This window comes from Sceloporus occidentalis, unplaced genomic scaffold (genome assembly GCF_023333645.1).
Source record: "Sceloporus occidentalis isolate IW3139 unplaced genomic scaffold, rSceOcc1.0.p SCAF_1, whole genome shotgun sequence".
In the NCBI taxonomy this organism is placed as follows: Eukaryota; Metazoa; Chordata; class Lepidosauria; order Squamata; family Phrynosomatidae; genus Sceloporus; species Sceloporus occidentalis.
This window is the reverse complement of record NW_028316981.1, coordinates 72863947-72879561: the sequence shown is the minus strand read 5'-3', so window position 1 is coordinate 72879561 and position 15615 is coordinate 72863947. Positions and strand designations below refer to the sequence as shown.

At 37.9% G+C, this 15615-nt stretch overlaps 1 protein-coding gene across 4 annotated transcripts in view; it reads left to right on the top strand.

Moving 5' to 3' along the window:
* Positions 1-15615, top strand: part of RAD54L2 (RAD54 like 2) — a 103064-nt gene that overhangs the window by 32657 nt on the left and 54792 nt on the right. The window contains exon 1 of one of the 4 annotated variants that reach the window (XM_089525000.1): positions 11705-12113. The exons of the other annotated variants lie outside the window; for them this stretch is intronic. Within the exon in view, the coding sequence (XP_089381126.1) occupies positions 11999-12113 (115 nt within the window). The 5' untranslated portion in view covers positions 11705-11998. Of the gene's footprint in view, positions 1-11704; positions 12114-15615 lie in introns of those variants that run through there. 4 annotated transcript variants of the gene reach the window in all.

The following is a 15615-nucleotide window of genomic DNA, read 5'->3' as shown; positions in this document are numbered from 1 at the left end:
GGAATGGGGAGAGGGGGGTGGCCAGAAAGGGAAGTCCATTTCCATGATCTGTCTACGAATAATGTCAAAATGTCCTCCATTTTGATCATGCCTAAGAAACATGGATTTATATTAACATTTCTAAAAAAGCCTCAATTCTTTTGCGTGTCCTCCATTTTTAAAAATGTGTCCTACATTTGAAAATGTTGTCCTGCATTTGTCCTACATTTGTCCCGGTTTGGAGGTCCTCACTTATGGCAACCCTACCTCTATCCACCATCTTGAGGGAGAGGAAGGCAAGGCAGCTCCACCAGGCCTTGCCCGAACGAAGAAGGGCCCTCCCTCTATCCACCATCTTGAGGGAGAGGAAGGCAAGGCAGCTCCAACAGGCCTCCGAGGGAGAGCAGGTCTGCTGGATTTTCCCCCTTCCCTACTATCATTCTCTTCTCCTTTTGTGTCTTGTCTTTTTTAGACTGGAAGCCCGAGGGCAGGGAAATGTCTAATTAACAAACTGTAAGCCACTCTGATAGCCTTGGCTGAAGAGCGGAGTATAAATAAATACGTATTATTATTATTATTATTATTATTATTATTAATATTATTATTATTCCAGAATGAATTACATTAATGTTGCACTTTTTGAACATTATCCTTTTAGGGAAGAGTTGCTTGTAAGGATAGAAAAAAATCCCTTTTCTTTGTTTTGTGTCTGTCATCTTATATCGCTTATACCAGTGATGGTGAACCTTTTTGGGGCCATGTGCCCCAAGTAAGAATTTTTCTGGCACCAGGTGTTACCCGGTGCTGGGAGTGGCATTTCTGCCCTCCAGAGGCGGGACTTCCGGAATGGGACTTCTCTCCCCACACTTTTTCGGGTCTCCAGCTATCTCCGAAGAGATAGCTGAAGGCCAGGAAAGGTCCGGGAGGCAGAGCAATGGGTGCATGCCTATTCCTCCCCCTCTCCTCCAGGTACAAGGCAAAATGACGTCACATGGCACTTTGGGCACACATGCCATAGGTTTGCCATCACAGGCTTATACTAACCTTTTTTAAACTTTGAGTAAGCTTGCAAGCAAGAATTATAAAGTATATTAAAAATTTAAAAACCACAGCAATCAGAACATCATACTGAATTGATAAAGACAACAGTAAAAACTTACAGTATATAAATATGTTGGAGCTGGCATGTATATATTTAAGGCCCCCCATTAAAAGCCCATGCCCTGCAAGTATGAAGTAGGCTGGGTAGTAAAATCAGATGTTTCTAAGCAGAGGGATATTACCATCATGTCAGAAGGCCAGTAAGGAAAGAATAAAGCATATTCCCCTGGGAGGTCATCCATGATTTCAATAAAAAGTGAGTTTGGAAGAGATAGAAGGTTCTCAGTTAATGAACCAAGCTTCTTCAGGCATTCAAATATTCTAAAACAGTGATCCTTAGGCTGTATAATATCAAGGGCTGACTTTTTTTCCAGCATGTCTCTGTATTTGTGCTGGTTTGCAACAGATAGTCCTTTCTTTTTTGGAAAATCTCCGTGGATGAATAGCTGATGGTTTGCATCCAAGCATCAGTTTGTGGGCCAGTGTTCTGAGTAGCACTGTTTTAAAGTACTACACAGTTCAGAACCAGGCTATCTGAAGGATCTCTTTGCCCCATGTGAGCTTGACCACACATTATTATCATTTAGTTTGATCATCTTGAATATATCAGAATCATCAGCTTGAATTAGTCTCAGAAGCAAATGGAAAGTTAGTGCAGTTGGTTGTGAAGTAAGTTTCTATTAAATTAACTAATTAAATTAATTAATTATTAAATTAAAATGTGGCATGGTGGTTTGAGTGTTGGACTACAACTCTGGAGACTAGGATTCAATTCTCAGCTCAGCCATGAAACCCACTGGGTGACCTTGCCTCTTTGCCTCAGGGGAAGGCAATGGCAAACCTCCCCTGAACAAATCTTGCCAATAAATTCCCATGATAGGTTCGGCTTAGGGTGGCCATAAGTTGGAATGACTTGAAGGCACAAACAATGACAAACTATTAAATTAATTATACAATTCTTAATGATATGTAATCATTGTTGCTTTGACTTAATTTTTTTAGTTTCCTTATGTTTTAGAATTGGTGTGTGTCCATACTTTCCTATTAAGATTTGCTGCTAATGGGCTGTCAGTATAGGTTCAGCCATTTATGTTGCCGAAATGACGTATTCCATTTCTAATAAGAGTAGGCTAACTTAGGCAGTATAGCTGCAAACTCTGTTCCATGCTGCTAGATGATTTCCTTGGGAATTAGTCCCAGTTTCCTGCTATGTACCAAGGATCAGGCTTTGGGGAATTTTATGGCATTCGGTGATTATTTCTATTATAGTAGAAGCCTTTAGGAAAAAACCTGCGCATATTTCACAGAACACAGCAAGCCAGAAACCCAGGCTTACTAGCTGCATGATCACTCACACGCTCAGTTGGAACAGCTAAACAACAGAGCTTTACTTCATGGTTTATCATATTGCATGAATGCATGTTAACTACCCATCTTGGTTTGTTTCTCTCTTATCAGGTCATGCTTTTTCTTGGTTTGCTTCTCTGGTTTGTTCAGAGAGAATGCTGCTTGTATTCATACAGCAGGATAACAGAAGAGCAAAGTAAAGTTCAGTTTTTCCTTTGGCTGCTTTCATTACTGCTTTCATTACATTTCATTTGGCTGCATTCATTTCATTCAGTAGTAGTGATGGGTGATTTTGACTATCCTGATATTTGCTGGAAGTCAAACTTAACCAAACATTTAAGGTCCAGCAAATTCCTCACTTGCCTTGCAGACAGTTTCGTTGTCCTGAGCATGGAAGAGGCAGCAAGGGCAAAAAGCTATTTTAGATATGATCCTAACCAACAGGGATGACCTGGCTAAAGGGGTGCAAGTGGCAGGATTCTTAGGTGGGAGTGATCATATTCACCTAGAGTTTGTTATACAGGGGAAAGGAGAAGCCAGGCATAGTCAGAGATGCATTGTAGACTTTAGGACAGCTGATTTCAGTAAACTTAGGGAAATACTGGGGGTGATCCTATGATCAAATATCTGAAGGTTGGTTGTACAAAAGATAATCTGAGTCTTGTAAATTGTTGCTCCAGGCTCTAGAGCAATAGTTTGGAAACTGCAGAGAAGCAGACTGTAGCTAAACATTTGGAGAAACTTCCTAACTGTGAGAGCTGTTGAACTAGTTACCTTAGGAAGTGATTTGTCAAAGTGATTGTCTGTCAGGGATACTGTAGTTGTGTTCTTCATTGTAGATCCTGTATTGAGCAGGTTGGATTAGATGACCTCCAGGATATTATCTGCCAACTCCATGATTGTCTGATTTGTGTTAGACTTTGTTTTAATGGCCCTATCCAGACAGCCAAAATAAAGCTGTTTTGAGTCACTTTGTGATTTGCATGTGGATTGTTCTGTTGCTAATGGCAGGCCTCAGGGTGAGAGGTTCTGCAAAAGAGGATTAGTGTCTGATTGATAGTGCTCATTGTCTGCTGGAAGATTTCTTCCAAACAATAAAGAAGCTAAATTCTGGAGTCACTTAGGACTGGAGCGTGGCTTTGGTGCGGCTTCTGGACTCTTAGGGTGCATATATCATTGAAACAGCATACCTCCAAAGTGACTTGAAGCAGCTTTATTTTGGCTGTCTGTATCAGGCCAATGCTTAACTGGAAATGAGAGAGAAGAATAAAAATGTTACCTTTCAATCAAACAATTGGAAATTTAACTATATAAACATATTCAACTATATAAATTTGAAAATTAACTATATAATTTTAACTATTAGTTGAGGAATTTGTGGGTTACAACATAATGAAAAATTAATTTATCACCTAAAAGGTTTTTTAAAACTATTTTAGCTATTTTAAAGTGTTTTTTTAAAAATCTGTGCAGTATATTAGTTTGAACATGAATAACAGTTTCACTTATCTCTGTGTGTGGCATGCTGTGAAGTCATTATTGCATTAATACTGGTGGATGGTTTGCTTTTTTTTTTAAGCTGGGGGATCAACTCTCTCATTCTTAGTAGATCTCCTGATAAAAATATTTATTCTCATATCAATTCTTTCTGAGGAAACACAGCAGTACAAAATATACTTCCTGAGTAGTCCTTGCACAATAACTTTGCTCTTGTTAATATGAATGCATCCCATCAGTGTCTTAGTGACTGTGGTACAGGTATATGTATTGGGTATGGCATAATTATGTATCTTTAAGTAAATTTTAAAAATTCTAACATCTGAATTGTTAAATTGACACAATTGTGTTAAATTGACACAAACAGCAGTGATCAAGGCAAAAACAAAGACATATGCAAACATGGTATTTCTGTGAAAATTGAGAATGGGGGTAGCAGAATATTCTGCTGTACAGTGGTGTCACTTGGGTTGCTGTCATCCAGTGCAGTAATGCATGGTGTCACCCTCTCCACTGACCTCCTCCTATACTGTACATGCAGAAACCTTAGTAATGTTTTTTGAACTAATGTTGCTCATAAATTGTAATTCCTGTACAGTGAGCCCTTGGTATCTGCTGGGGTTTGGTTGCAGGACCTCCTGTGGATACCAAAACCCGTGGATGCTCAAGCCTCTTTAAATACAATGGAACAATAAAATGTTGTTCCTTATAGAAAATTGCAGAATCAAAGTTTGCTTTTGGGAATTTATATATTTTTAAAATATTTCCAAACCGTGGTTGCTTGAATCCGTGGATAAAAAAATGTGTGGATACAGAGGGCTTACTATATATCACTGAATGCAATGGCAATAGTGACTTAAACAACTAGCAAAATTAAAATTATTTTAAATTCCAGTATCATATAGACAGCCTAAATGTATTTGCATACACATTATTTCATGTGGTTAAAGTGAAAATGTGATGTTTTTCATTTTTAATTAAAAGAATTTTCTTTAAAAATTATTTTTTAAATTAAACATTTAAATTTAATTATAAAAAACAGTCTGGGGCCTCTCTTTTCTCTTCCACTGAGTCTCCCTCCACTCACACTGTCTCTTCGGTATTTTAAAGGGACACAGGCACACACGACAGCCCATTTCAGCCAAAAGGTGGGTGTTTGGGGAACAGTGGTGTCACCCTCCCCTTAGGGTGTCACCTGGTGCTGTCTGTACCCCCCACAGCCCACTGGTGACACCTCTGTCACTGGTGACTCATGGCTTCTTTTGGATTGGCTCTTTTGTATGAGCCTAGTGATAACATTTTTTAAAAGCTTGTATCTGTATTTTGAAGAGAGTACACTGTACAGTCAGCCCTCCATATTCACAGAGTCTTTATCCATGGATTCAGGCAGCCAAGGCTTGAAAATAGTCAAAGAATATATAAATTCCCATTTTATATAAGGGATACAATTTACTCTGCCATTGTATATAATGGGACTTGAGCATCCATGGATTTTGGTATCCATGGGAGTGGGTGGGTTGGGGGTGGTCCTAGAACCAAATCCCAGTGGATGGCCAAGGGCCCACTGTACATAATGCTGCTTATTTTTTCCCCCTATATGATATGGATGAGCTTGTAGACTGCTTTTCTCTCACTCTGTGTATATAGTTTATTGTGGCAGGGATATGTTGGAAGGAGCCACTGGAGACTTAGCCAAATTCACAGGAGTATAATTTGAGTTAAAGAGAGAGACTGGGGGTGGAGTAGATCCTTTTTTTTACTAATTCTAGATTGTTAACTAACTCCATGAACTGGCTTATCTATTGTTACCTAAGAGATCATTGCTGGAGTGAGGTGGGGCCTGAATGCTACACGGAAGAGGACAAGATCCTGTGGCTCTGCCCCTTCAGGGTTTCACAGACTGACAACACTTTGGATTAGGTTTCATTTTTAAAAAAAAATGTTGTGAGGCTTTAATTTAAATTTTCATTATAGAAGACAGTCTTAATACTCATGATAATGGTGTTACCTCTCCTCATCTCCTTGTTGCTTTTTGGCATAAATTTCCTTTTTGAGAAAATGACAGAATTTCTGGCAGAGGCAAAAAAACATTATATAACTTGAAGAAATGGCTTGGATTTACTTCTCCACATGGAGGCAGTGAAGACAGAGTTTTCTTTGCCCCAAATCTGCAGGGTTCTCTAGTCACACTGATTTGCTAAGAACATGTTACCAGCTGGTTGCTTTTCTAGTTTCCCTGTAGAACTGGATTTTAAAAATGTTTTGCTGTTCTGGAACATCCTAGAACACCGATTCATCCCCTATTCCTTGTCCTTTGCTGCTAATTGTCCTCAAACATACAGATTCTGGAATGTAATGATAGATGGCCAGTGCATTTAAGTTAATAATCCTAATTAAAAATGCACTGTGTTTCTCTGTGTATGAGAAGACTGTTTGGCTCTTTTTTTTCTTTCAGAATTCTGTTGGTCATTATCAAATAAGCTAAACAGTGTCCTTTCTCCCTCTCAGTAATTAAGAAAACCACTTTTTCCCTTTCAAATTAATAAATATTTTTCCTGTGCTTTCATACTTTCCATTACCTACCCATTTCTAATTAAGCAAGCTTTAATAACAATACTTTTTTAAACATTGTACACTAATTTTTAAATCCAAAAATGTAATAAACTTTTTAGAAAAAGTAAGATCCCTCACAACTATTGTTTTTCCTTATACACAAGAGAAAAATTGACATGTGAAGACCTATTTTCAGTAGTCTTTTTGTATGTACTGTAATTGGTGTACTAGTTTATGTTGATTTAACAATACACACTATGTATTGTACTTTCCACTGTTAGCCATCTTGCACTTTTGGGATGTTTAAACAAAACAATATTATCAAAGGAACTGTCAGAAAGATCTGAAATAGAAGATTACCAAGGCTGGAGAAGGCATACTGGCATTTCATGGTGAAATACTTGCTTTAATTAAATTGTATCAGTGTTGTGCTTATTAGCTTAAGTCAGCAGGGAGAAATGAAAACAAAATTTTGTCTTTAGTAGGAAAAGGTTCAAGTATAGTATGACCTATGGTATGCCTGTTTTTAAAAACTGGTGTGGGAAATATTTTATTCTAAAGTAAAGGACTAAATGTGGCTTTTCATCATACTTTTAATAAAACCCTTTCTCCACTGTTACCTGAAACTTCAGTTTGAATGCCGAAATGGCAAATTGTGTACACTGTATATACTTATGCTAGAAATTTTAGTCAAAAAATTGACCCCAAAAAACTGGGTCAACTTATCCACGGGTCGATGTAAATACTATACTTTAACTCTTATATTTGTAAAAACGGAACCATCCTCTTTTTCTGAAGTCAGTGGTAAAAGGCGAGAGCTTAGTCCATCCTGGGAGCACCAAAGAGAAATGTGGGTCCTTTCTGCTCTCTCATCTATCCAGTCTTTAGGATCAGCACAAACAGTTAATGTCTGCTGGAATTTTCTACATTCTTTGGCATCATTTCCCTTTGCATCATCCTTTAGATCCTTTGTTACATGCCCCTAGGTTTTACCCTTGACGTACCCATGGGTCATATCAGAATCCATAATTTTGGCCCCCAAACCTGCCCTCGACTTATACATGAGGTCAACTTATGTACGGTAGTTACTAATTCTCGCTTAAAGCAAGGAATCAATAAATCTGGTTGAAACAACGTAATGTTACACCCTCCAAAGTTCTTATGTACAGTACTCCTCAGTTTATTATTACTGAATCCTCACGGATGCAGCTTTTGCGCATGTAAGAGTTGTGGGCTAAAGCATATATTTTGGGAATGAAAATGTAAAAAGCATATTAGAGTTAAATAATCAGTTCATATTTGAGTGGTTGCATTTAACCAAGTCTATTCATGGGAGGGTTCTTTGAGCCAACCAAAGCTTTCATATTGGAAAGAGTCTTTGAACCAATAGAGGGTTTCATATATGGAAAGGGTAGGAATAGCAGTTTTGATATATTCCCTCTTACCTCTGCAGTCCCCAATATCTTCTTAGATGCTGTTCACAATAGCTGGGACTCATAAATAGCATGTGAGATATGAGTGCTAATGTGGGGAAAGGGTAATTTGTAAAAAATATCTTCTTCTTTCTTACACTTGCAGAAGTCTATGGTGGATGAAAGACCTTTCTTTGAGTTGGAAGGACAGTGTTCGTTGTACTCCTTGGTGTTTAAAATGTCCCCTCCTCAAGTATACTAAAATCTATAGATGTGCTTCTTTTGAGTATTGCAACTTTGTGTTTTGATTCTGACAGTTATTTTTGCTGACACTAAAAAAAAATGTCACCCTTCTCTTTTTCATAAAACTAGAAATAGGAAATTATGATATCCCATGCACCATGAATCCACTGGATTGGGGAAGTCTCATACAAAGAATGTATGATGAGTTCAGTTATACCTTCTCTTTTTCTTTCCCTGGTGAATGATAGACGGACACATAAGCCTCATTAGGTAAAAGGTAATGGTAGTCCCTTGACATGAATGTCTAGTCGTAACTGACTGTAGAAAGTGGTGCTCATCTCCATTACTAAGCCGAAGAGCCAGCGTTGTCCGAGGACTGCTCTGGTGGTCATGTGGCCAGCAAGACTGCACCACCCGCTATTACCTTCCCATTGAAGTGATACCTATTTATCTACTTGCATTTGCATGCTTTCAAACTGCTGTGTTGGCAGAAGCTGGCACTAGTGACAGGAGCTCACCCCATAATGCAGCACTTGGGCCTCAAACTGTCATCCCTCCAATCTTCCAGTCGTGAGAATTGGCATCTTAACCACTAAGCCACCACGTCCCTCATTACTGGAAATGATAACCAGTCATCCTGCCTAGCCACTGTTGTGATGGCCCCAACCTCCATGAAAATATGTGATCACTTTTTGAAAGCCATCCAGGTTGGCATCCATCACAACATTCTGTGGCAGTGAATTACACATTTTAACTGTGAGCTGTATGAAAGAAGTCCTTTTTTCTGCCCTGAATCTCCCACCATTCATCTTCAATAGATAATGCTGGGTTTTAGTATTTATGAGAAAGTGAAAAGAGCTAATTTCTATTTTTCCACATACAGTCAGCACTCCATATCCACTGATTTTTTATCCATGGATTGAAGCATCCACGGTTTCAAAATATTTTATAAATATTGAAATTCTCAAAAGCAAACCTTGATTTTGCCATTTATGCAAAAATGTGCCATTATATTTAATGGGACTTGAGTATCCACAGATTTTGATGTCCATGGGGGGTCCTGGAACCAAACCCCTACAGATGCCAAGGGCCCACTGTATTCATACATTATAATATTTCTAGGAGTCTCAGGATTCTTTTCAATACTGGCCAGCTGTTTTAAGCAATGTTGATTTCAAAGTGAACATATTCATGGTAAACTATAGAATAATGTCAAATTCTCTTATTTGTTTATTATCCTTTAATGTCACATTTGGCTTTTTTCTTATTTTTCTGTAACCAGTTGCTAATACAGGTTGAATTTCCCTTATCTGGAATTTCGAAATTTGAAATGCTCCAAAATTCAAAATTGTCTATATGGGTGGCTAAGATAGTGCTTTCCGTAGTTCAGTGTCCACAAATTTTGTTTCGTACACAAAAATATTAAAAATACTACATGTAAAATTACCTTTAGGTTCTGTTTGTAAGGTGTATATGAAACATAAATAACTTTCATATTTAGACTTGTGTCCCATCTCCAAAATATCTCATTATGTGTATGCAGATATTCCAAAATCCAAATACTTCTGGTCCCAAGCATTTTGGATAAGGGAGACTCAACCTGGTATCTTGGCTCATTGCCACGTATACTTAAAGGTGACATGTGTCCTGAGTACATCTTGTTTGGACTACTGTAACACACTCTTTGTGGGACTGTCTTTGGAAACTGTTCGGAAACGTCAGCAGGTTCAAGACTGCTGACCAGGGCCAATTATAGGGAGCATACAACTTACTTGTTGAAATAGCTTCACTGACTACTGGTTCGGTTATGGGCATAGTTCAGTGTGCTGGTCATAACCTATAAAGCCCTATATGGCTTAGGTCCAGACTATTTGAAAAAGCATATCTCCCCATACTACCATGCAAGAACACCAAGATCTTCATGAGAAGGCTTTCTCTCAGTCCCATCACCTTCATAGGCTCGCTTGGTGGGGACATGAGAGAGATCCTTCTTGGTGGCTGCTCCCATCCTCTAGAACTCCCTTCCTTGGGAGGATAGGCTGACCTCCATCCTTTCCTTTTGCCGGCAAGCAGAGACATTTTTATTTAAGCAGGTTTTTCATGGTTACGCAGGGAAGCTTCCTATTTAGATGCATGTTTTATCAATTTTTAACATTTGTATGATTTTAAAATGATTCCATAGTGTTTAATGTGGGGATTTTAAATTGTTTTTAAAACTTTGTTGTACACGTTTTTAATTTGTTATCCTTGGATCCCACCCTGGGAAAAGGCGGCATACAAATGAAGCAAATAAATCAATAAATACCAAAGGCAGAGGATGACGTTGAGTTCCTTGTCAAGGTGCATTGTGTTGCATAGTAATTTAAAAGGTGTTTTGGTAGCAGAGATACCTCTCCAGTTCTTCATTCACAGCCACAGTGTTAAATGTGAGTAGGAATTTTATGGAAGGACACTTCTAGAACAGTGTGGGCATATTAATGTTGTGTAACTGCTAAATGAAGCCGAAGAACTGATGGAGTTGGGGAATTTTGAGTTGCATGCAGAAGATCTGGATTTAAATTTCTGCATATCATCACTGCTTGGACTTTGAATTCAGTAGAATTTGTGAGTGTGAATGCTTCACATTAAATTTGACATCAAATTGTGTTGCTTAGCTAGCCATTGTGGCTCATCCAAACTTTTCAGAAGTGTAGTGAGGATAAATTAAGAAATCTAAATATGTTACAAACTACTCAGGCTTGAGATAGGGTAAGCAAAAGAAACTACATACTGGTAGTTTGTTGTGACATATAGCACAGTGTCACTGCTTTTAATAAAGAGATTGTAAAGTAAGGCAGTGGTTATGTTGTCTATATACCTTTTTTTAAAAAATCTGTTTTCCAATGTTCTTTGCTCATTGTTGACCACAGTAGGTAGTGATCAAAATAAAATCTTGGTGGTAAATAAAGCCGATAGACCAGTGCTACCTAACACTATGTAGATTGCTGGGTTCTCAGTGTGATTGTATCTGTTGCTGATCTCATTCAGTCTGTTGGAGTTGTGTTGGGTTGTCACTTGGGCTGTTAGAAAAACCTTAAATCCAAGGTACTCTTCTGAACAGCATGAAACTTCTTTTGTTTTGTATTTTTGACCAAATTATTCCTCCCTCTCCCTAACCCTGGTGTTAGTTCCTGGATCTTTTGCCCTTTGTTTCCTGTTGCCCGTTGGAATTCCCCCTGTGTGGGCCCCAGTTGGGTCTGAGTAGTTATGTAAGGATTTTGTTTTATTTCTGATCTCTGCCACTAGTTCAAATGGATCGCGGGCTGAGTAAATGGTATCAGATGGAAACGGCATGCAACTTTGTTGCAACAGCCAACAGACGAGACCTCCTAGATATAAACGTGGTTTCTTTTTGTTTTGCAAGCTGTACTCTACTTTAGCAGAGGTGTGGGTACCTCCTCTGATTAGGCATATACCACTTCTAGAATAGTTTATGTGACTGAGCTGCTGGATAGCTTTTTTGAACTTGTGGTTTTGAGTACCTGAGCAAGGAAAGACGTGCCACTGCTACTACCCGGGGGGTGGGGGGAGATCTGTGCATATTTAATTGGTTACATAAGTGACCCTTTTCAGCCATAGCCAAGTTCCAGGATATTAAATTCATTGGATGTGTTTAATGCAAGTTTGTAGGATAGGGTACTAAGTGCTACTTAACTTATCAAAATTCCCCAATGCTGTGAAATTGTTTAGTCTTTCTCACAAGACTTTGGATTACTTTAGCAGGAGGAATATTATATAATGACGTTACGATTATGATGTGATTTTAAGCAGAGGTGATAAATGAGTTGCAGTAGCTTCGGGCACCTGATTTGGGGTTAGAGTAGTTTATGGTAGTCAATAGTTTGCCATACTATCTTCTGTCAAAGTCACTGGACAAACAGTTAAAGAAGACTGTATGCTGGGCAAAAATGCTCCTTTTGGACGAGACTCAGCAGTTTCCAGGTAAGACAATAGGGTCTCTCTTTCTCTCTAGCATTTTCTTTTTTATCCTTTACCTCTGCCCCTTTTTCTGTTGCCCTGACAAGTGAATCATTGTAATGGGAAATGGGATGTGAAGGTGATGCTTTCCAGAGTTCTTGTTGATACTTCCAGTGTCAAATAGAGTTGGTTTGGGGCATGATATTTTTTGTTAACACAGTATTTGTTGACACAAAGTTTTTTGATTCATTATTTATTCAGAAAACAATAATTTGGTGAAAATTGCCTCAATTTGTGTGAGGTTTTGACTGTTGGGCATAAGGCTCTTTGCTGCTTTTAAAGCCTGGGGTCTCAAGTAAAACAGCATTTTAAAAATATATGTTACATTTTTGTAGTTCATTTAGATGCTATCCTCTTATCACTTGTTGCCTTACTAAGCAACAGTGCGGTGTATTTAACATGTTTTCTTCCTTATTAATGTGTCCCTTTGTCTGCAATGCTGGGGCAGTTCAGGTTTTTGTTTTTTAGAGATCCAGTGTTTCCTAGATCCTGTATTATGGGTAACGTTTTTTTGTGCATGTGTAGACAGACTTTTTTTCTCCCTGACATCCAAAGAATCAGCCTGATTGTTTTTTAAGCAAAATGAAATAGGCTTTTTAAAGCCAGTGTAGTCTGTTAAGACAATCTTAAAATCTAAAGTCTCACTTAGAATTTCTCGTGGTTGTATTTGACTGGTAGAGTTTTGTTGTTTTCTTACTGTTTTTTAAAAATGTGTTACAAGTTTTTTTACATATTGATTGCATTTATTTTTGTTTGATTTTGCCAATGTTAGGTTATTTTGAGTGCTGTTGGAAGAATCCTTTTAAAAATCTTCTATGAAGTAAGTTTAGATAGACTTAGCATGGTAGCTAAGAAAGTGAAGGTGAAGGTAGTTAGTGAAATATGTGGGTTGTATCTAGAATCTTCTTTTTTCAAATGGAAGACCTCCCTGTGGAAGGGACCAATATCCAAGGGAAACTCCTGGTGGAAAAGTGTGTGTCTGTGTGATTTTGTTCATTCTTCCTGCAGTCTCCCATGCCACTTTCTTTACTCTTCTGGAAGGTCTCACTTCTTTAGAGCAATTTTAGGTTAAGACACGGAGGACTGCAACTCCCCTTCCTTCAGCAGCCTCATGGGAACCCTGAATATGTACACTTTCATGAAAATTTGCTTTATTTTCATGGATGGTAAATTATGAAAGAACATGCTGAGAGAGCATTCTGGCAAGATGAGTAATCTAGTGCAAAGAATGCAGTGAATGCAAAAGTGAAGGGATTTATATTTTAAATACTGCAGCTAAATACATTTATTCAAAACTGTTTGTTAAATTTAATTCAGATAGTCAGACTTTGAAAATTACATTGAGCGACATGAACTGTAACTAATTTAACCATGCATGAAAGAAATATGGCTAAAATGTACTAAACTGTACATGCCAGTTAAATTGGTCTGTGCATCAGTTTAAACAGTAACTGAAAGGGGATTATATTTTTATTTCTCTTCACTTGTACATGCTATACTCAGATGTCAGAGATCGAACTTAAAAGAAAACTGAGAATCTCAGGTTTTGTGAATCCACACTGCCTGTAAATGAAAAAGGCCCATGGTTGTGAATGTCCCATTTAATTAGATTGCCCATAGTGACAAAATTGAAGTTATTCATTGATACTGTAATAAAATCATTTCTAAAACTCTGAGGGGAAATCACTGTAGTTTTGTATTTGTGTAATGTGTTTGTCAGTCTGTGTTGAATTGTTTAATATGTCAAGGTATCAGCACAGTGTCATAAATCATATTGCTTTTATAGCAATCTTACGTTGAAGGTAATGTTTGTGTGAATTAAATATGAAGTTCTGCTGTCAGACTTTCTTCCCTTCAGTCCTCTGTCCTGCCCAAAAGCTGACTGGATAGTTTGTCAGCTCTCCTGATTTTGTTTTGGGGGTACATGTCAGGCTGCGCTGGAGAAAGGATTTCCCCCTCTTTCAGTTCCATTGAAACCTACATTTCCATCACTGGGATACCCACAAATGGGCACTGTCCACTGTCTTCTATGATTGTTCCTATGGATTACTAATAGGTCTCTATGTTATCACATGGAATCTGTTGTGCAGTTGGGCCAGGTAATTTGAACAATTTCATGTTTAAACGACTTCATTTCTGTCTGTTTTTCTGCTTGGTGTTTCATTTGATTTTAATGGCCATTGTAGGTTGGTTAAATTCACTGTGATTAGATATAATCAAAATGTTGGGTACTAGAGATGTAGTTGTATTCATTTTATTTGTTGTATTTGGTTAGTGTGTGATCTAATAAAATATCTGGAATAAACTACTTCATATGCAAATATAATAAATACAGTGCAAGGCAATTGAATAACAGTTTAAAATAATATATAATTAAAAGCATTTCAATGGCTAATACAAAAACAAAGTGAGATAATATAGTATCTCCTGCTACTAATTTCATTTTTAAACGGGGGATACTCTGCTGTGGTGACTGTTCTAAGGAGCATACATTAGGTTCTATACAATTTTGAATGTATGATAGGGAATCATTATTTAAGGGGGCATCCAGCAGTCTTCAGCAGTACACTCTGCAACTTTTCTCTGGAAACTTCATTGTAAACTTTTCTTCCACCATGTGGTGAAATAGTGAATTGTTGTTTTAAACGTTTCTTTCCTGGAATCACATCATGATAAGAAGATTTATCTTCTCTGAAGGAAAAATATATCAGGAGGAAGTACATATTCTCCAAAGAATCACATTATCTAATGTTGTTTTTATTTATGTTTTGTTTTGCCATTTTGGAAAGAGCTGTGGACATCAACCATTTCATTTTTTTTCTTATAAAGAAAAAGTGCATCTAGGAAAACATTTAGCCATGTCTGACTGTGTTTTCTCATTTCTCCTATATGATTTAGGAAAGGTAATTCATTTACCTTTCTCAAAAGTACTAGCTTTCTCCCTTAATTTTGGAGCAATCATAATTGACTTTGAAATAGAAAATGAGAATTCTGCATGTTCTCTTGCCTTGCTGGGAAACAGCATTAAACGAAGCATACAACGTTAATGGTTTTACACACATGAAGCAGTCCTATAGGTAACATTAAATTCAGTTAAAATATGTGTTATAATAAATTTATTAATCTGTAAAGTTTGCCTTGTTATTGTCGTTGTGTGCCTTCTAGTTGTTTCTGATTTATGGCAACCCTAAGGCAACCCTATCATGGGGTTTTCTGGGCAAGATTTGCTCAGAGGAGGTTTGCCATTGCCTTCCCCTGAGGCTGAGAGCATGTAACTTCCCAAGGCCAAACAGGGAATTGAACCTTGGTCTCCAGGGCCAGTGTGGTGGAGTGATTTGAGCATTGGACTTTGACTCTGAAGAGTAGACTTTGAATCCCTGCTTGGCCATGAAAACCCACTGGGTGACCTTGGGCAAGTCACTGCCTCCTCTCAGCCTCCGATGGAGACAATGGCAGACCCTCTCTG